Source organism: Dipodomys merriami, unplaced genomic scaffold (assembly GCF_024711535.1).
Source record: "Dipodomys merriami isolate MVZ:Mamm:240054 unplaced genomic scaffold, mDipMer1.0.p SCAF_9, whole genome shotgun sequence".
In the NCBI taxonomy this organism is placed as follows: domain Eukaryota; kingdom Metazoa; phylum Chordata; class Mammalia; order Rodentia; family Heteromyidae; genus Dipodomys; species Dipodomys merriami.
Genome location: NW_027206512.1, coordinates 13,164,040 through 13,185,827, shown reverse-complemented (window position 1 = coordinate 13,185,827; position 21,788 = coordinate 13,164,040). Strand labels below are relative to the sequence as shown.

The window sequence follows — 21,788 nt, the reverse complement described above, 5'->3', positions numbered from 1 at the left end:
CCAAGTTACAGTGCGTAGGCCCTGGGTTTAAGTCCCAGGATTGGCATAAACAAACAAAACAACCCACACTATATTTTTCCATTATTTTGTAACCAATTAATTTCTATTTTAATAATATTTGCTCAATAATAAAACTTCCTTGTCTTGTCAAATTTAATAAACTGTATTTATACTTGAAATATTAACTCATATTAATATAAGCCTTTTTAACTTAAAAGAAGATCTTATAGACTTCTACAGGTTAACTGCAAATGTTACGGTATGAATGATTATGTTTAAATCTAATTTAAATAATGTTTCAGCACCTATCTATTCAACCTCCCACCAAGTAAAGCAAAAACAGCAACTTACCTCACAAGAAACATAGGTAAAACAATGCAAAGCACCTGGCATGGAAGCCTATCACATTTTTTTGGAGAATATAGTGGGGAAAAAATATGACAAGTAAAGTCATACATAGCTTTAACAATGAAGATTAGCAATGAGAAGAGATCTCACTGTTGTATAAGACTCACAGCATACTTACACACTCCCAGGTGTCATAACCTACTGCACTGGACAGTCAGCCTATTGCTCTCAGGCTCCAGGCCTGCACAGTGATTGATACACTGCTATATACTGTAAGAGCCATAATATAATGGTAAGAATTGTGTGTTTTAACATAACTAAACATAGAAAAGGGATAATAAAATGCAACAGAGCAGTGGGTGCTGGTGGCTCATGCCTGTAATCCTAGTTACTCAGATCTGAGGAGTTCAAAGCCAGCCCAAGCAGAAAAGTTTATGAGACTCTTATCTCCAATTAACTAGCAGAAAACTGGGAAGTGGAGCTGTGGCTCAAAGTGAGCCTTTAGTAAAAAGAGCGCAGTGACAGTGCCTAGGCCCTGAGTTCAAACCCCATCACCAACAAAAAAACCGAAACAATAAAATCCACAACTGACAGAACAAATATAAAAGGCAACAAACTTTTCAGTTCTAGAATAGCGTATGACTTTATTATTTGATAGATGAGGAAGAATGTATTCAGAGAAACATGTAAAACCTCACTGTAAGAATTATAGTGGCAAACCATGCACCAGTGGCTCACATCTGTAATCCTAGCTATTCAGGAGGCTGAGATCTGAGGATTGTGGTTCAAAGCCAGCCCAGACAGGAAAGTCCATGAGACTCTTCTTATCTCCAATAAACCACTAGAAAACCAGAAGTGGTGCTGTGGCTTAAGTGGTAGAGTGCTCGCCTTGAGCTGAAGAGCACAGGGACAGCGCCCAAGCCCAGAGTTCAAGCCCCATGACTGACCAAAAAAAAAAAAAAAAAAAAGAATTATAGTGACTCCAAGCAATTTATGAGACTGAGAGTTGAAAGATGGCAGTTCAAAGCCAAACTAGGCAGAAAAGTTTGTGAGACTTTTATTAAACAGTTATAAACCATGTATGGCTCAGATGAGAAAGGACCAGCCTTGAACAGAAAAGCTAAGCAAAGCCACAAGGTCCAGAGTTCAAGTACACACACACACACACACACACACACACACACACACACACACACACACACACACACACACACACACGGTCCAGAGTTCAAGTACACACACACACACACACACACACACACACACACACACACACACACACACACACACACACACACACACACACACACACACACACACACACACACACACACACACACTTACAAAAGGGGTTAAGAAAAACAGTGCTTATGAATCCTTAGTCTGATACTCTGTATTGCAGTTTTCTGGACAGGTCATCCCTTATGTCTTCAAAGCTGACTTACCCATGGACATTATCACATCAAAATCTTAGTAGTTGAAATATTTAAAACTAGGAAAAATTTAATTATTTGCTTAAGTCAGTAACAAACTTCAAAGTCACTTGCTAACTATTTTCTATAAGTTACTATTCTGAATGTTCTTGAGTATCTGCATGTGGAATTAATATATAACACAGGGCTGTTGCACAACAGGCTGGACATCCAGCCAGAGAGTGAATTACATTGTGAATCTAGGAGTGACTCTACTATAAGATGTACACAACAGTGAAATCACTTCTCAAAGCAGATCCTCATTTATTTAAGGAAGAGCCGAATGTAAAGCTATTATTTCACCATTTAAAATTAAAATGATCTTTAGAGGGCATAATTTGAGACAATGAAAAATTCTGATTATAAGAATTACTCTTCCCCCACTTGCTTGTTGATTTTTAAATTTATGCATTTACTTACTGATTTCTTTTGATCTCTTCCTGGCTTTCTGGCTAAATAACATGTTTTAGTCATTTTATTTTATTCCCTACCCTAACCGTAAGTCAACTATTTTTTTAAGTCGCTCTGCTTCCTTCCAATGGAAAATGGTATTCAGAAAGTGAGTGTCAATGAATAAATGGAAGAATGAAAATTTTAATGGTACTTTCTAACTTGGTACACATGTTATTTAAATTCAAAGAGAGTGAAGTGAAAGGAATGTGTGTGAAATATCTCTGAAGCTTAATAGCTCTGTGGAAGGAATACAGTACTGCAACCCAGGGGCCAGTTAATTCTAGCACATTATTCCCTATGTTTAAGTTTTCTCATCTGCAAAATAAGGCACCCCTTACTTTATTTAGTTTCTGAGGAGTAAAGTGACAAAAGAATATGTGAATTATACTGTTTGGGATTCACTGGAGATACCAAATATAAATATTTTTATATATTTATGAAAAATATTTCAAAATATAAATATATATTTGTAACACAATTATACAATATATGTATATTTTCAACATTGTATATAAGATTTTATTTCACAGATGTATAAAAAACTAGTGGTTGGGGGCTGGGAAGATGGCTCAGTGGTAGAGTGCTTGCCTTGCATGCATGAGGCCCTGGGTTCGATTCCTCAGCACCACATAAGCAAAAAGAAAAAAGCCGGAAGTGGCGCTGTGGCTCAAGTGGTACAGCGCTAGCCTTGAGCTGAAGAGCTGAGGGACAGCACCCAGACCCAGAGTTCAGGCCCCATGACCAGACCCCAAAAAAAAAAACAACTAGTGGTTGTAAGTGAACAGATAATATTCACATTAGATTATTAAGATGCTATATTTTGCTAGAGTACTTTTAAATTTAAGATAATTATTATAAGCCAGTAAAACAACTACAGGTTTATTAGCAGTAGGTCGATAACCTACTGAAACTGAAAGACATGAATATTCTTTCAAATCTCTAATATGTACTAATGTGGTTTTTGAAATTTCCCTATCTTTAATGAACTATAAATCACTTCCAAAAACCCCCACGGATTATAGCAGCCAGACAGTAAGCACATTATCCAACTTACCCTTAAAATGTCAGTCTTCAACTGTAGTTCTGTGGGTGGAGCTGAGTGCATTAAGCCCAGTAGTGTGCCCATGTCATCGTCCCCATTTGGAGACAGCACCAACTGCTGGATAGTCATCAGGGCGTGCTGCCTGCATTGAGGGTACTTCACTATGTTGTGCGCACACCGTGCACCTCCAAACTCGCGGAATATGCCTGAAAGGAGGAAGAAAAGCACAGAATGTAGGAGGCCTTCAAACACTCTATTAACCAGATGAATTAAAATGAAATTTCTTTTGTAGGTAGACATTCAAAAGAATGAAAATAAGACCTAGCCAAGTATTTCAACTCTTAAATTCCCATGTGAAAATGGGTACTATAGGATGGCAGAAGATGTATGTGCACATTTTCTCAGCTTAAGATTAATGAATGCTCTGACATCTACCACATCTGAATTCTCCAAATCTAAAGTGTTTATAAAATCTCCAGGAACCCAGCACTGAAATCAACTTATGTAAAAGGGGTTCAAGTGAACAGACCCCTTACATATGAGATTTAAACTGAATAGTCCTTCAAAAATAGTAGCAAAAAAAAAAAAAAGAATGGAATAAATTACCACAAGAAAAATTGTAAGGAACTATGGTAGAACACAAGACCAACAACAACAAAAAGAAATTGCATAGTAGAAAACATTGTTACTATACTGCTCCAAAACCATTATGTAGATTGACTTTTTTAGTTCATATCCCCTTCCATACAGGAGTCTAAAGGAACAGTTAGTGAATGACAGCCAGATTTATATCTACATATCTCAGCTTATAACTCTGTGCTCCTGTTTTCATATCAAATTCCACCTTCAGCTAAAATGTAAAAAGTTTGTTAAGTAATATAAATCAGTAATTAGTATTTCCTTGTAATTCCTTGCTTTCCTGATGTTTTTAGAATACTTTGAATATACCTCCATTATTATTCAGATCAAAAAGTTTTGCTATCGGGGCTGGCTCAGTGGTAGAGTGCTTGCCTTGCATGCATGAGGCCCTGGGTCCAATTCCTCGGCACCACATAAGCAAAAAGTAAAAAGCCGAAGTGGCGCTGTGGCTCAAGTGGTAGAGCGCTAGCCTGGAGCTGAAGAGCTGAGGGACAGCGCCCAGGCCCAGAGTTCAGGCCCCATAACTGGACCCCCCCCCCCAAAAAAAAAGTTTTGCTACCATTTAGATGTTTGGCTCTTCCATAAATCTTGGAACCTTTGTGATTTGTTTCATTAAACATTAAATAGCTGATACTACACTTTGTTATAACAGGCACTATGCTGTCAGAGTAACAGTTTTCTACTTAGTAACTTTAGAGGAATTATGTGAACTTGAAGTGAGTATTAAGTCATGTGCTTAACATTTAGCATATGGAAAGCTGAGTGTGATGGTTTACACCTCTAAATCCAGCACTCAGGAGGCAGAGGTAGGAAGATCAAAAGTGAGAGATCTGTCTGAATTCCAGACCAGCCTGAGCTACAATGAGATCTGGTCTGAAAACGGTGGGAGTGGGGGGAGGAAAGAAAGATTATTAGCACATAAGTTTGGTGATGCACTCCTGTAATTACAGCAGGAGGTAGAGACAGGGGGAATGAGTTCATAGCCAGCCTGCACTAGATAGTCAGACAAAACATTCAACAACAAAAAATTTAGCCCACAGCATTTGCAACAACTTCTGATTATGTGAAAGTTCGGGCTTACTTACCTGCTGGTTACCATTTAGGACCATTATATAATAGTGATGGTTAATACTTTCAATAATTTACTATAAGCAAAGTACTGCTTCAAAGTGCTGCAGATCATATAGCCAAGTAACAACTTTCTTAGCAAGGAAAATAAAGGTATCAAGCAAAGGACTGTGTAAGAATGTATGGTACTTGGAAGAGGTATTAAGTAACTGAATCACAGAGTAAACTTCCTATTCCCCTTCAAGAACAGATGGACCAGTCCTTCTCTATGTAACTCCATGTCACATCATGAAAAGCTAATTTGCCAAATAAATTCCAGTCTGTGTATCTTTATTATGTTTCTTAGAACCTGAATCAACTAAATCTAGTTTGAAGAAACAAGAAAATCATGCTTTATACAACAGACAAAATGTTACTCCAATGCCCATTACACTTCAATCATACAGCTTCAATTACCTACTAAATTCATTCAGCTGTGTCTTGGTAGTTGACAAAATTGTATTTAAATTATTACTTATATGATTATGAGTTTATATCTTTCTCAATTAGATGGGCAATTCCCCTGGAGTAAGAATTATCTTTGTATCTCTGACAACTAGTATGATGCCTGGGAAACGTAATGTATTTTAAGTTGAACATTGAATTTCTCTGTTCAGGAAAATAAACAGTCATCCATTTGTGAATAAGACTCATTGATGTCCTCATTCATTCACTCATGCATGGCTTCTCATACACTTACAATCTAATCCAATCCCTTGCTATGTTCTAAAAAGTTCTCCCTGATTGGTGCCTGGCCCACTTACCTGCGCTTAGATTTCCCACATTTATTCGTCTCAAGATGTATTGACCTAATGGCTTGAGAGTGTTATTAAAATTTTAGGTTATCATTTTTAAAAGGAACTATGATACTTTATCAATATGGTTGGATGCTGAGTGCAAGTGGCTAGCTACTGAGGAGGCTGAGATCTGAGGTTTAAAGCCAGCCTGTACAAGAAAGTCCATGAGACTCTTATCTCCAATTAGCCACCAGAAAATCTAAGTGGCATTATGTCTCAAAGTGGTAGAGTGTTAGCCTTGAGCAAAAGAGCTCAGAGACAGTGCCCAGGCCGAGTTCAAACCACAACCTACAACAAAAAAAATACAGCTGGACTTCTGCTAACTGCAGGAAGAAAAGGATTGAAGAAAATCTGAGACCAAAAGTAAAACAAAATATCTAGTGAAGTATTTTATTTGAAAAGACTCAATTTTTACTACAGAATCTGTCTTTAATATCTTTTCCTCTTTTTCTTCTTTGTTGCAAGAATGGGACTCAGCTTAGTGATTGCCATTTTGCTCATTCGCTGGTGCTCTACCAACTGAACCAAGCCTGGAACCCCATAATCATTTTTTTGATATTTCCTTATGATTATAACATTAAAATAGTTTTAATGTGCATTTTTTGAAAAACTCAGTCACTCAGTGGATTGGTGAAGAAAAATTAAGCCAATTACTTGAATAAGAGTTCATTATATAAGTAAAAAATTAGTTACAAAAGGACTACTTTAAACACAAGGGATATAATCAAAAGTAATAAAAAAAACCTGAAAACAGTAACAATGCTTCATATATATTGCTGTCATAGTATTGCAGGGACATGACTGTACAATCATTGAATCAACAGTCCCTCCTGCATGGAACAGAATCATTTCAGAAGAAAAGGTCACTACAGAAGTGTAACCAGAGGAAGTCTCTTCACAAAGCATTTGCAGTGGCTTTTCTAACTACCTGCATTTGTGTTTGATCCTTGGAGAAGCACTGTCAAGGTCTCCATGACCAAAAGAGCCAGATGCTTTTGGTCTTCAACTGAACTGTTATTTCTTGAGTCTCCTAGAAAAGAAGTTCCAAATTATCAAAGTGGTAAGCTCATTTTTTAGAGTCAGTTTTTACTTTCTTAATTCCCTTTAATACTTAGAATTCACATTCAGCACTACTACAATGGCTATAATACAACCTTTAAAATGATACACAGTTCTAACATCTGCCCTAAGTCAATATCAAAACTCAAAGTCAAATTAATGTCAATAGACTTTAATTTGGTGTGGCTATAAAGGCATTTAAGAAATACTGAAAATGAGGAAGGCAAGCTAAATCTATCCTTCTAAGGAAAGTCAACAGCAGAAGGCTACATCTTCATGTCCAATGACAAAGAAGCCTACAAATAGTATAAACTACTGATTTTATTCACTCATATTTAATACCAGATTTATTTAATGCCAGATACTACTTACTATACTTTTATCAGATTTGCCACAAAGGTACCTAATAATACATTTGTGCTAATATCAATAAATATTTTGCCTATGTAATTTATTAAAAGATTTAGAGGTACTTACACATGTAACTATCATACATAATTGCAATTATTTCCAGAATGTTGTAAAAATTCTCTCATAGACAGTAATAGTTCCTCATAATGTAATGTAGTTCATACATGTTTTCCCTCACCTTTTACCCTAACTTAAATTGTCTTTACTACAATAACGTATTTCTAGTTTCCCTTTATCCAGCCTCTTGGGCTAGAGGGGAAAATTTTGGTAAATATTCACTAGAAATTCCCAATCATATATCAGGAAGTTATTAAAATCAATAATCCAAGGAGAAGCACAACAAGAAAAAGTATTCCCAACCACCCTTGTCAAGTGAAAACAGGACCAGGGCAAATACTTTACCTTGTTCATTCAGTGCCTGAGCTGGGTCCTTCAACAGGGCAGCATATTTATGCAAAAGGGTTACCATGACCTCAAGAAGACCCACTTCCCTGAATACATCCTTAAATACATAGTCATGTCTTGTGAACTTAAGAAGTGTCTTCATTGCAACAATGCTACAGTGGTAAGAAGAGCTAGATTTTAAAAGGATACTAACACTAATAAGTTCTTTACACGGAATATAATTTAAGCTAAAAACAACAAACTCCAGCATCTCAAAGTATTTGTTTTGTACTTCGGGGAGTTTAGAAATCTTCTCTGCAAACTGTGACAATGTGTGTTGTGATTCTAGGATGAAATAATTAGCATTGTCTGCCATGTAAATATTTGTGATAGCATCAAGAATGATCTGGGCAAGGAAGTTGGTTTTTGCTTTCAAAAATGCATTCTGAAGAACTGCAAAGGCCTGGATGTTTCTCACACTGTGACCTGCAACAGAAAACAAGAACACAAAAGTAGGTGCTATGTGATATTTTAGTCATGGAAAACTAATCTGCTTAAACACAACTTTTAACATCAACTATTTAATAAGAATATAGCCTGGTTAAAGATCTTATTTTTCTTCAACAGGTACAAAACATTCAATTAAAACTATGATTGCCAGGCGCTGATGGTTCATGCGTGTAATCCTTGCTATTCAGGAGGCTGGGATCTGAGGATTACAGTTCAAAGTTGGCCTAAAAAGGAAAGTCTGTGAGATTCTTATCTCCAATAAACTACTAAAAAAGCTAGAAATGGGGCTGTGGCTCAAGTGGTAGAGCACTAGCCTTGAGCTAAAGAGACTCAAGGACAGCAGCCAGACCCTAAATTCAAGCCCTACGAACTACATGCATATGTGTATGCACATACGTACAGACACATACGCACACAAACATATTGACTAAACCCCTCATGTATCATCATGAATATTTCAACTCAAGTATATAACATATGTTGGAAATCAATTGCTTTAAAAAGAATTAAAGTGTATTGTGTACATCTAGTTTCTGAGTGGAGACAGGTCTTCTTCATTTGAATATAGTAAGACTGACCCTGAATGGAAGGATAACTCCTCTCAATTTGAAGACTTGGAGGCTGTAGTAATAAGCTCAAGAGCCGCAAAAATGAAAACAGAGCATTGGGAGGGAAAGAAAAAAGTTCTCTAAGTTTCCATTTTCTCTTCACATTTATACAACACCGTAATTTTCTTAAGTGTTAGTTCAGAAGTTTATTCTGTGTGGAGGCTAAAACTTGCAATTTTTTACATAAACATTTGTCAAGGCAACTAAAGACCAGTTACTAAGTATATTTTTAAATGACTCTCAAATGTATCAATTAGAAAAAAAATTACACATGATTCATGACACTAATAATAATCATTATTGAGAAGTTAACACAGAAAGTTGTATTTGAGGAAAATGTAAATAAGTTTTTATCTCTAAAAATGTCCCCAGGTCCAAAACTATTACAAGAATAAAGCATTCACAAAACTGACCAAAAAAATTAACCTTACAAAACAAGCTGAAGTTTTAGATATAATGTAAATATAGAACTCAGAAAAACGCACAATGGGTAGAAGGTTGTTCAGAAATCTTGTTGCAAATATTTATGAAAAATATAAAGATGTTTTTCCATCTTCAACTTATATATTATTTCAATTTTCATTTTTAACACTAATTTATTCAATGTTTGGCAAATACCAGAGATTAGTTCATTTTCAATTATTTGTCAACAATAAGTTTGTTCTTTTTAAGATATTTTTAAGTAGCTGTATAATGGGTTTTCAATTCAACATGTTAGTTTATGAGTCCAATGCATGTTGGATCAATGTCATTCCTCTCATAGTTCTCCCCCATTTCTCCCAATCCCACCCATCACCTCAATTTTCCTAGTTCCATTCTCCACACACACACACACACACACACACACACACACACACACACACACACACACACTTATGACTGTATTTCACCCACTCCTTCAATATGCTTCTTCCTACCTTTGTATTAGCTGTAGCTTTACCATAACCAAGTTTAGACAAACTTCTATACAAATGTAAAGGCCTAACTATATGTGACAAAAGAAGTGACAAATTAGTTAAGGTAAGAGCTAGATTTAGGATAATATGAGAAAATACAAATTTTCTGAAATTTGGTCACTATTTGGTTTCAAGTGATGTCATTTATAAAAGATGAAGCAGATTAATAAACACGTGCAAGGATGAATTGTCTACCATAAAGACAGCCTTCTCCATTTCTCTATGTAGCTAGGAGAGGGTGTGGAGATGAGGTTAAAACTCACCTTTGCCTGCAGGCTGAGGGACTGCAAATCCAGGCAATAAAAAAGGTGCCCCTGTGGTAATACCAGCTGGCTTGAGTTCACTGACCCCATATGTTGTTAGGGAAGTTATCAGATGAACTAGATCTTTCAAGGCATCTTTGGATTCTGCCTCTTTTGCTTGTTCCAATCTAGAAAAAGTACAATTAAGCAAACTTCTTTTTGTTATAGTTTTCAACTTAATGCAGAAAGTGTTTTTCAATTTTAGAATCAGTAAATAAACATTCAGTTCTTGGAAAGATTATTACAATTTTTCCTATGGTTAAACATATACATGTTTTATTGTAACACATTATAGCATATTTGGAAGAAAATCATCAACAATCAGAAGATATGATATAATTCAGATGCTAATTTTGTCACTAATAATGTTACTTTAGATAACCACTGATCTTTGATAGAAAGCTTTATTATGATAAAAGAATTAAATATTGTTTCTCAAATTCTCTAAAGCTCTAAACTTATATACATTTTACCTGATTAAAACCCAAACCTCATGAATACTCCATCCTAAGACATTTTCTCTGTAAGTGATGTTTCAAAATGAACTCTGCAAAGAGTTCTAAGAATTTTACCTGCATTGCATTAATTTGTCCAGGTAATATTGTTAGATAGGTTTTGGGTACCTAAAGAAATTTTTTTTAATAGTCTTAATTCCTTTTGAAAGAACACTGTTTGGAGTCATGTAGGAATTACCTTTTGAGTCTGGCTTTAATGAGAATAAAAAATGCTGGAAGAAATCTAAATGCTCAGTCCTGTAATATCCACTTTTAAAATCTTAATGTATTTTTGGGCTGGGAAGGTGGCTCAGTGGTAGAGTACTTGCCTTGCATGCTGAGGCCCTGGGTTCAATTTCTCAGCACCACATAAGCAGAAAAAGCCAAAAGTGGCACTGTGGCTCAAATGGTAGAACAATAGCCTTGAGCTGAAGAGCTGAAGGACAGAGGCCAGGCCCAGAGATAGGCTCCATAGCCGACCAAAAACAAACAAACAAACAAAATCCGAATATATTTTTAACTTGTCTTTCAATGTGAAAACTTTAGTTTCTATAAAAATTTTTATCAACTCACAGACATAACTGGGTAGCCTTCTTTGTTCTTATTTTTTAGTGTTATCCATGTAAGCCTCAACATTAATATAAGCTCTTCTCAAGGAACCACAAAGAAAGAAAGATATGGCTCAAATGGTAGAGCACCAGGCTCAAACAAAAAAAGCCAAGTACAAGGCCCTGAGTTCAAGCCCCTCTGCTGGGGCATGTGCAAACACACAAACACAGATACACACACACACACACACACATACACACACACACACGCACGCACACACATGCACACACGCGCACACACACGCGCGTGCACACACACACACACACACACACACACACACACACACACACACACACGCCCATCAAGAAGCAACCACAGCTTTGGCAGGAAGAAGGAAGGACAGGGAACAGAAGACAAGAGCACTAATATACATGAAACTCTGTCTACATTTAGAATCAATAACTATATATATATATATATATACATACATATATATAAAATCATTATACAATTAGGATCAATAACTACAGTTAAGTATCAGGACTTAATATTAATCCCTTTGAGATATTATATAATATCTTATCAACCTGAATTCTTTTTTGTATATTTGTTATTGTAAATATACTGTACAGAGGGGCTACAATTACATGAGTAAGGTAATTGTAAGGTGTACATTTCCTACCTCCTCCTTTGTTTTTCCCCTACCATCCCTTCCTTCCCCACCTCCCTAACTCCTCCCTCCCCCATAACCAAAGTTGTAAAATTCATTTTCAACATAGTAGCTTGTACATCTCATTGTTACAATGGGTCAACCTGTATCCTTATTTAAGCATTTTGTTATTTCCCTTCCCCTCCCCAAATTAGAAAATTGTATATACAAGATGCAGGGCACCAGAATCAAATACAGTGAAAATGGGTTATACCATGGTGAACCTGCATTCTGATACTGTGGCACAAACTAGCCTTCCAGTAGTAACATGAACAGTTAATTTCATCAACTTAGGAAACAAACACAAAAAAATAACTAGCATATAAAATGGAAAAGCAAGGTAAGTAAAACCTTTTGGAACTGATTGTTTTTATATGAATTTCAAAGGTCTCACTCAATTTAAATAACTTCTTGCTATTAACTTCATTAATAAAAGTATTATAAGTACTATAAAGAAAACCAAAAATATAAATAAATACAAATATTAACACTTCAGGATAATGATAGTAAATTCATGTAACCTCTTCTCCAGCAGTTACTAAACAAGAGCAGCGTTACTAATATCTAACCTTTCTATTTGACCATTTTATTCTAGACTATAGCTTTCTACTTTGTTGATAGAATATGCACTAAAAGGACAGCAAAGCAAAGAGGACATCACAGCATGTTGCATACATTAAATAAATGTGGGAGTCCCCAGTTAGAATAGCTGTAATCAGGAAATCTAATAACAGATGCTGGAGGGAATGTGGCCAAAAGGGAACCCTACTGCATTGTTGGTGAGAGTGTAAACTTGTTCAACCACTTTGGAAAGCAGTATGGAGGTTCCTCAAAAGACTCCCCATAGAGATCCCCTATGACCCAGCAATCCAACTTTTGGGCATTTATCCAACCGATCACAAACAAGGCTATACTAAAGCTACCAGCACAATTATGTTTATCGTAGCATTATTCACCATAGCTAAGATATGGAACCAACCCAGATGCCCCTCAGTAGATGAATGGATCAAGAAAATGTGATGCATATATATATATATATGCCCCCATCAGAAAGAATGGAATCGCCCCATTTGTTAGGAAATGGAAAGACTATGAAAAAATTATATCAAGCCAAGTAAGCCAGGCCCAAAGAAACATAGGTCCCATGGTTTCCCTTATTTGCAATAACTAGTGTAAGTCTAGGACAAGCAGAAAAGGTCAAAAGCTATGTATGTATGACCTTATAATGATGTTAAGTGAAATGAACCCCAAATTAGGGACACAAGTGGTTTTTTCTTTCTTGCTATTGTTTTTTAACATATTTAAAATGTACTATGTGATTTTTTTTGTTTGTTTCTTTTATATGTTCTTCCCCCATGCTATACCCCCTTTGTTGTCACTGTATTTGATTCCAGTGCCCTGCATCTTGTATATACAGTGTTCTAATTTGGGGAGGAGAAGGGAAATAACAAAATGCTTAAATAAGGATAGAGGTTGACCCATTGTAACAATGAAATGTACAAGACACTATGTTGAAAGTGAATTTTACAACTGGGTGGGGGGAGGAGGGGTATTGGGGAAGTGGGGAGAGAATAGATGATAGGGGAAAAACAAAGGAGGAGGTAACAATGCTCGATAGGAAATGTACTCATTACCTTACTCATGTAACTGTAATCCCTGTGTACAGTATTTCTACAATAAAAAAATGTTAAAATAAAGAAATAAATGTGTGAGTGAATCCTTTCTATAATCCCTAAACACACTGTTCCCTTTGATAGAAAAAAAACCAAACACCTTAGAAGACACTTCAAACGTAATTCTGGTACTTACCTAAGCAAAAGATCACAAAGAAAATTATATCCTTGCCATATCCGAAAATCATCTAAGAGAGTTTGGGAAACATCACTGGAATCTTTGAGGAAACAAGAAAGCCCAGCAAACATTTCAACAATTTCTAAGGGAGACAGGTCATCTGACTGCTGCATATTCTGAACACAGGTAGATAAACATTCTTTTTCTGTAGGAATAAATAATGGAATAAGTAGTTACTATTTATATCTGCTGCTTAAGAAAATGTCCTTCATTCTTAACTGGTGTTTAATGGTGTTTGTGCCAGTCCTGGTGCTTGAACTCAGAACTCAGAACTCAGGGCCTGAGTGCTGTCCTGAGGGTTTTTTTGTTTTGTTTTTGTTTTTTTTTTTCCTCTCAAGGTTAGTCCTGTATCACTTGAGCCACAGCTCCACTTCTGTTTTTTTTTGGTAGTAACTGGAAAGAAGAATCTCATGACAGACTTTCCTGCAGGGGCTGGTTTTGAACTTTAATCCCCAGACATCTGAGTAGTCAGAATTACAGATGTGAGCACCAGGTACCTGGCTTAACGTTAAGTTTTAATGTAATAAATGTTACACAGTCTGAAAGTAAATACAGGATTTAAATATGATTCAAAGAACCTGACCTCTAAGTAGTAAAGGATAATAGAGGAACATGTTGAAAACAGTCCTTTTTTTAAATAATTTTTTCCTCTTACATTGATGTCAGTTGCAATTTTTCCTTCTTTAGCCTTTATTTTGACATAGTAATAGGATGAACTTTAAGAAGTTTCTGAATCAAACCTCATTATTTGATGTAACTAAAATCAGGTAAAAGAAGACCAAAGAGATACTTATATATTTTGGAAAATACGGGATTTTTGTTTTTTGTTTTTGTCAGTAGTGGGGCCTGAGCACATTCCCTCAGCTCTTCAGCTCAAGGCTAGAGCTCTACCACTTGAGCCACAGTGCCACTTCTGGCTTTTTCTGCTCATGTGGTGCTAAGGAATCAAACCCAGGGCCTCATGCATACAAGGCAAGCACTCTACCACTGAGCCAACTTCTCAGCTTGGAAAATACAGTTTTGAAAATCACATGTGTACCTGATTATACTACTTTAAACAGTTTAAGGTGATGACAGGAATAGAAAGAAATACTGAGTTTATTACACAGTAGGCTTGACTTATACCATTTAATCACTGTAAGTCAACAAAGAGTTCTATTATTTTGAAATAATTATTTATATAAACCGAGGAAAGTTAGCATCCATGTTATATATGTATGTATGCATGTAAAATAAATAAAATACCTACAATGCTACAGCAATTTTCTCCTAAATAAAGGTCTGGAAGAAGAGTACACTATTATATATGAACTTAAGAGACAGATAATATCTCTTTAATATTGATGGAGAATCCACATAATCCTATCTCTTCTGGGTTAAAGATAGTACTACTGAGCCATTTATGAGTATGTTCAGAATGACTGGTAAATACAACATTCCAAATTACAACTGGTAAGTATAGCACTTAAAAATTGAATGCCTTGTTTTTCAGCAAAAGGGAAGAAGCTATGACACAGAACTTACTACATGGTAACTAACAACTAACATTTATACGGACTAACCACAAATTTTACCTGTTGTAAATACCAATCATTCAGAACTCATGAGAATTTTTCATATTTGAAATGTTCCACAAGTAAATACTTTTTTGCCTGGAAAATCTACTTTTTCATTTAAAGACCCATATTTAAATGACTAAGAGACAGTTGTAAATCTGTCATCAAATGAAGAAAAGTGGGAGAGAGTGAGATCATATAAGATGACCATGTGAAGAGTAACTCACCATGAATATACTTCACTACATTGACACTAAGCCCATGCCGGGATATGGTCATCAGGACTTCTCCTGCGCTCTTCCTCCAAGGAAGGTTGTAGGGAGGGCACCAGGAGGTTATTGCACTAAATAAAAGCTGGAGATCATCTTTCTGAGCCAGCTCCTCTGCTGGAGAAACAAAACTGCAAAGCTTCACTAAAATCTTAAGAAAAAGAGAGAGAAAATAAATGGTAGAGGAAAGGGAAGAGACAAAAAAGGGTAAGTCCTAAATGCAATTCAAAAGTTCATGGTAAACACTGAGCAAAGTTATTGAAACCACATTTGATTTGGGCTTATAGGCAACCATTTTAAAGACATCTATAATTTAGATGTGTTATGCTGAATCATTAAACCCATCCTACTTAAGCTGGCTTATTAAAAAAAAAATATTTGTTGGGGCTGGGAAGGTGGCTCAGTGGTAGAGCTCTTGCCTTGAATGCATGAGGCCCTGGGTTCGATTCCTCAGCACCACATAAGTAAAAAGAAAAAAGCCGGAAGTGGCACTGTGGCTCAAGTGGTAGAGCGCTAGCCTTGAGCTGAAGAGCTGAGGGACAGCGCCCAGGCCCAGAGTTCAGGCCCCACGACCAGACCCACCCCCCCAACAACAAAAAAAAAGAATTTGCTGTCTTTTCTTCACTGTAATAATTTTGTAGACTGTGGATTGAAACAGGGTATAGCAGCAATACCTTTCATAGTTATCATTTTATTTTTCTAATTTAGTTCTTCCTATGCACAGGTAAAATGTATTATTCTTCTTTTAAAAAACAATCTATGGGAATAAGTTTAAAATAGATCTTATAAAGATATTTTTAATTGTTTTAATTTTGCATACAAGTAAAAGGAGATATATGATTAATATAAATAAACCTAATTTGCAAGGATCTTTCATTTATATCCAGTTACCAAAAACCTTCTGAAGCCTGTCTTTAAAAGACTTAAACGTTCTTCAAATCTTGAATAAAAACTTAATATTTAACTATAATTTGCAAAATATACACTACACAACTTCTCCCAGTATTAAGAGTCTACTATCTGGGAATTCAACAATGATATTCTACTTTCAATGGATTTTTCCTTTTAATTTAAGTTTAGTGTCAGAAAAAGTTAACTATTCTCTATGCTAGATAAATAATCTCATCTAAATATTTTTAAAACACAAAGTAACTATGAAATCATTTTACTCTCAAGAAATAAAACTATTCAAGAAACTAAAACATTTCAATATTAGTAGAAAAACTGCTAAACAGAAAAAGAGGTATTAAAAATACCACAGTCAGTATGAGAAAGTAGGTCCTTCATTTCTATTTTTGGTAAAAAGCTTGCTTAGATACAAAAGCTTCCTCCTTCATAGCTGGCAAGTATCAGGAAGAAAAAAAAATTAAGAATTCAGGAAAACAGTAAAATATTTTTTATGATTAGTAAATATGGCCCCCTTAACCTATAAACACTAGAGAAACTATTGGACATCTAACGTCCACTGATAGGTAAAGCGTGTCTGCCTTTTCCACATGTGAGCACAGATAGTCAAGTATACCACAAGAAGTTAGTTATGTGCTCAGAGGGGTGCAAAGTCAATTACATTTGCAGTTGCTTCTGATACCACCTTATGTGATTACAGGGACAAATGCTGTTTTTCTAATTTGTAACACAGAAATCCAATCCCAAGACAGTAAGTTTTTTCCTCTCAATCCAAATCCCTGTTCACAAATAAACCAATTTAATGATCCCTTGAATCCTAAGGTAATTGTTTCTTAATCTTTACATGCAAAGAGATTCCTCCAAGCAATCTAGTATAATCCTTTATATTTTACAGAGTAAGAAACGCAAAAGTCTATCTGTCTTCCTCTTCTGCCTCAACACTAAGCACTGCCACACACAGGACCCTGTTATAATATCTAACCAAGGTGGCAGGGACAATGGGTCATGCTAATGACGGCACATGCCCAGCACCAACAGAAGGTCCCAGGCAATCAACCATCTGCCACCTAGTGCAAGCGGGAAGATTCCATTTATTGTAAAATACTTAATCAGGTGTATCAGTTAGTTTCCTAGACAAAATGATGTAAGTAATATGCAGCCTGGGATGAGGGAGGAAGCAAAGGGATGGAAGAGGGTGTCTCTTCACTACTGCTCACCTGTTGTATACCACTGACAAGGACATCAGATGCTGCAAGTATCAAGCGGGATTTCAATTTACATTACACTTTGAGTTCCTTTTAGTCGCAATGTTCAATGTTCCACATTATTTCTAAGTCAGCATTCACTGTTTTCAAATATAGGGATTTTTTTCTTTTTAGTTTTCAAAGAAAACTTTGCTCTGCTTACTTAGGCATTATTAGTATTAAGTAGAGCTTCCATTGCCTGATTCATCAAACGGTTTTCCAGAAGGGCTTTCCTGAAATGAGCCTCTAGTCCAATCATCAATAATTAATCCACTACATTACTCAACAAGATCTTCAAGCAGCTTTCATTCTTACAGTATTTATTCTTTCACTTATTCTCATGGCTTTTCCTAATCAATCAAATTGGGAGTGTCTAATAAGCCTGAGTTCTAATACTATTTGTTCACATAATTATTTAGGGGAAGATAAAAGCTATCAAGTTGTTTTCTATCTAAGAAATAAAGTAATTTGCTGTGTTAGTATCTTGCCATTCCTAATCTTGTCCTTTCTCAAACACTCCTAGTGTCCCTCAACCCCATACTTTTAGTAGTAACAGTTCTTCAAAACATTACTCCTACTGAAAAGGCACTCACAGCATGCACTGAGCATGTCACTGTCATCTTGCCCTCTTTCTACCTCCTTAGGCATAGATCCACTATCTTCTCTCTCTGCTTCCTACCCACCTGGACACACCATGCTTTGTGTGTGTGTGTGTGTGTGTGTGTGCGTGCACGCACACGCACACACGCACACACGTGCACACATGTCAGCGCCTGGGTGCTGTCCTTAACCTGTTTTCCTCAAGATTAGCATTCTATTACTTGAGCCACAACTCTACTTCTTGCTTTTTGGTGGTTGATTAGAGATAATAGTCTCACAGACTTCTTGCCTGGGCTGGCTTCAAACTGTAATCCTCAAGATTTCAGCCTCCTGAGTAGCTAGGTTTGCAGATATGAAAGTTCCTTTTATTTAATATCAGTGATGTGCTAAGCAGGGAGTCATAGATCTATGCACTATCTCATTTAACCTCATAGAAATCCTTTAGGCAGATATTGCTGTCTTCAGTACTGTAGTACTATACCTCAGGTTACCTTCTTGCCTGGGCTGGCTTCAAACTGTAATCCTCAAGATTTCAGCCTCCTGAGTAGCTAGGTTTGCAGATATGAAAGTTCCTTTTATTTAATATCAGTGATGTGCTAAGCAGGGAGCTATAGATCTATGCACTACCTCATTTAAACCTCATAGAAATCCTTTAGGCAGATATTGCTGTCTTCAGTACTGTAGTACTATACCTCAGGTTACATAAATCCAGACACCCAGATTCAAAGGTATTGTTGTTACTCTTTACCCTTTGATTGTGGGAAAAAATTAATCATTCAGTTTATCATCTCTTCAGTGCACAATTATCTTTTCCTACTTCTCTTTAGGCCCTGGCAATCAGAATTCTACTTTTTTGTTCTAATTGTTCGACGACTTTAGATAGGTCATCATATAGTATTTGTCATTTTGAGCTAAAAAATATACATTTCATAAAGAAGTTATATCCTAACAGTTTGTAGGCTGCGTGTCTTGAAATTTTTCTCCCCAGAGAGGGTATCACTCTGGCTCACAAAAGTCCCTGAATCCTCAGTTCACTGCAGTGCTATTAGAAGAGCAGTGAAAACAGTAGAGGAGCTTTGCAAGAGAGGAGGGGCAACCCAATAAAAACAAGCAACTTGGGCTGGGAAGGTGGCTCAGTGGTAGAGCACTTGCCTTGCATGCTTGAGGCCCTGGGTTCGATTCCTCAGCACCACATAAGCAGAAAAGAAAAAAGCCGGAAGTTGTGCTGTGGCTTAAGTGGTAGAGTGCTAACCTTGAGCTGAAGAGCTGAGGGACAGCGCCCAGGCCCAGAGTTCAGGCCCCACGACTAGACCAAAACAACAACAACAAAAAAACAAAACAAAACAAACAAAAAAAAAAGCAACTTTATAAGTTCAGTATTGATAAGACTATATGAAAGAAACTGAATGGAAGTTCATGATACTATAAAAAAAATTCCATGTAATAATGATAAGCTTGTCAACATTTTGTCCTTGATTCATTCACCTAAAGAATGTTATTATATATCCAATGTACTTTTGATAGCTGAATCTGTCCAGACAAAGAAGAACTGCTTGTGTCTCACTCAAATATTCCTGAAAAGATTATTTAATATTATTGCTGCATTTCCAAATATTATATGAGGCGAAAAATCAAAATAAACAGAGTGAAATAGTATTAGAAAAGGAATATGAAGTTCGGTACTATGTCCTGCATTGGGAAATTGAGGGAGGAGTCAGTTGAGATCAGCTTTGGCCACAAGGGTGAAACATGTGTGCAAGTCTAGTATCATGATAAGCAACAAACAGCATCTTCCCTACCTGTACAAAAACTTTCTGGAGTAGTCCTCTGCGCTCTGCTAGAGGCAGCTCATTCTGTGCACCTCCACCTGCCTCAGGCACATGGGGAAGGTCAAAGAACAAATACAGACACTTAACCAGGGTGGAAGGCACTGACATCGTCGTCATGCAGTCCACAGTTTTCTGGAAAAATACAATGAACATGTGAATAGACAGGTGTAACTCTAACAGGCATACTTAAACAATGCAGTTACTTTTACCTGCTTTCAGTCTATTTAAAGTGTTTGCTCCTACTAATAATACCCCAACAAACAAATCTCCCAAAAATCCATGCTAAACATTCAATTTTTGTCCAGACAAATTTGCTTTAGTCAAATATTGAAACTAGTTAATATTACTTAGTAACTTATTTACTAAATTCATATTTATTATTTAGTGTAATATTTATTTACCTATAGACAGCTTGTTTCAAAGAAATATACTTTAGGATTCAGAGGAAAACACAACTAGAATAAACATGGATAAGTTACGTAATTTACCAGGGTGTCACATTTCTGTATTTTAAGACAGATGGAAATGGTACATAAAGCAATTATATAAGATAATAAGATAATTACCAGAAGGTCATGCTAAGCACTAAACTGTAGAACAGCATTTGCTTTAGTAGCATTCCTATCTTTGTTCTTTTCATTTTGGGAGCCAGGAAAACAAATGAAAGATACAGTCATTTCCAATACAAAATATATCTTTATACCATTCCCCTAGATTTCAGAGGAAAAAATTTCAGACTATCTTACAGTAAATATTTCAAGATTGCTAAGAAATATGATAGGATTATCCAATTTTTCCAAGGTGCAGTTTGACATAAAGGTTTAGTGCATCTCGAACGGCATTTCCTATCTGAGTGGCAAGGGTATGTCAGGCAGTGTGCAGAAAGCTGGTCTCAAGAAGATCAAACACACTGCCCTTCAGAAGACCAACGTCTACTAATATCAGCAATCATGATAACTACTTCATCTCTCAATACTAACAATGGCAATACATAAAGCCTACTAGAAATGGGAATGATCAACATTAACAGGAATGAAGTAGAAACTGTAAGGAATTAAAATGAGATACAAAGGAAGTTAGATCATATGATAAAATGTGTGAGAAACAGTGTCCAAAAAGCCAGAATAATAATGGCTAATTAAGTGTTCACCGCATAATACATATAAGGCCATATTTTCCTGTACATTATCTCATGTATTTCTCAAGTCAACGCATGAGGTAGATACTCTAATCTCCTTTTATAAAGGAAAGGAGTTAAGCTTTATCAAATATATACCTTGCTTTATCTTAAGAGAGATCATTATCTAATCCATACACTATTTATACTCAATGAAGACTGAGTATATTTATACTCAATATTTATATTCAATGAATATTCAGACATCAGTAAATATTTCAAGATTGCTAAGAAATATGAAAGGTATTTTATAGTCTGACTGATATTTTACTCAGTGAGATGTTACAAACATAAAAGTGATAGAACCAGAATTCCAATTAGCTGATGGTAGTGTAGATCAGAAATATAAACAGGGGGTGAAAATAATTAGAAAATTAATTGTAAAAAAACATAGAGATGAAGTCTAAACTAATATAAAAATAAAGCAATGGAGAGGAGAAAGAGTATAAGAATAAGTCCTGCCAAGACCAAGGATAGTGTTTCATTTTTCTTATTCCAGTTTTTAATGAGTGGAGA

General features: G+C 36.0%; 1 protein-coding gene across 8 annotated transcripts in view; it reads right to left on the bottom strand.

Annotated features, from left to right (window-relative positions):
- The window catches only part of Wdfy3 (WD repeat and FYVE domain containing 3), a 272,242-nt gene that overhangs the window by 131,000 nt on the left and 119,454 nt on the right, over window positions 1-21,788 (bottom strand). For all 8 annotated transcript variants that reach the window (XM_070012519.1, XM_070012518.1, XM_070012515.1 and 5 more), the window contains 7 exons: window positions 20,066-20,227; window positions 15,475-15,667; window positions 13,650-13,836; window positions 10,050-10,216; window positions 7,731-8,198; window positions 6,787-6,888; window positions 3,328-3,521 (listed from right to left, as the gene is read on the bottom strand). In XM_070012519.1, the coding sequence (XP_069868620.1) occupies window positions 3,328-3,521; window positions 6,787-6,888; window positions 7,731-8,198; window positions 10,050-10,216; window positions 13,650-13,836; window positions 15,475-15,667; window positions 20,066-20,227 (1,473 nt within the window). The remainder of the gene's footprint in view (window positions 1-3,327; window positions 3,522-6,786; window positions 6,889-7,730; window positions 8,199-10,049; window positions 10,217-13,649; window positions 13,837-15,474; window positions 15,668-20,065; window positions 20,228-21,788) is intronic.